At 35.8% G+C, this 829-nt stretch overlaps 1 protein-coding gene across 1 annotated transcript in view; it reads left to right on the forward strand.

The window, feature by feature from the left end:
• LOC128961743 (zinc finger protein 69 homolog) overlaps window positions 1–524 on the forward strand; it is a 15,392-nt gene extending 14,868 nt beyond the window's left edge. The window contains exon 3 of the mRNA XM_054308005.1: window positions 239–524. Coding sequence (XP_054163980.1) covers window positions 239–524 — 286 coding nt within the window. The remainder of the gene's footprint in view (window positions 1–238) is intronic.
• The last annotated feature ends 305 nt before the right edge of the window (window positions 525–829 follow it).

Here is an 829-nt window from a genome sequence, read left to right on the forward strand (position 1 = left end):
TGAGAGTCTTAAGTTTGAAACAAAAAAAAGAGATCAATCGATCAATCGGTTTCCTTATATCATAATATTGATATGTCTTGAGATATGAAGACCTCTAATGCCTTAAAAAGTAATATCAATGACTGTTATATATAATATACAGCTTGTTATATATATATATATATATATATATCAAACCCTTAACCTGTGATTTTCATCTAATTATCTCTAGTCGTGTATAAGATATAACCATTTAAAGAGGTCTGGTCAGAAGTTTTTCGGTGATACCAATGGAGTTATCGGAGGAACACAAACGTGTCATAATTTATTATGAGTTTTTGTCCACACAAGACCCCAACGAAATTCATCGTCGGATGATGGACAGGTTGGGCAATAATAGCCCTGCTTACAGTACAATCACCAAATGGATCCGACATTTCAAACTCGGTGTACAGTCACTCAAAGATGGCGAAAGAAAAGGTCCGGAAGTTACTGTATCGACCCCTGAAAATGCGGCCGCTGTTATATATATATACATACCGTGAGTTAGAGGAAAAGTCAGGCATTCATCGCACAACACTTCAAAAAATATGCACTGATTTGATTGGCGTACGGAAGCGTTTATGTCGGTTTGTTCCTCACTTTCTATCGGATGAACAAAAACAACAACGTGTGAACATCTGCCGAGAAAATCTAAAGATGTGGAAGAATAAGGGACATGTTTTAATTGATAAGATCACTACAGGTGATGAAACATATGTTCACTATTATGAGCCAAAATTGTCACGTGAAGCAAAGATATTTGTGTTTGAAGATGAGGTACCGCCCGATATTGTCAATATTGATAAAA

This window comes from Oppia nitens, unplaced genomic scaffold, assembly GCF_028296485.1.
Source record: "Oppia nitens isolate AA-2021 unplaced genomic scaffold, nextdenovo-longstitch-racon4-pilon3 scaffold5_pilon_pilon_pilon, whole genome shotgun sequence".
Classification (NCBI taxonomy): domain Eukaryota; kingdom Metazoa; phylum Arthropoda; class Arachnida; order Sarcoptiformes; family Oppiidae; genus Oppia; species Oppia nitens.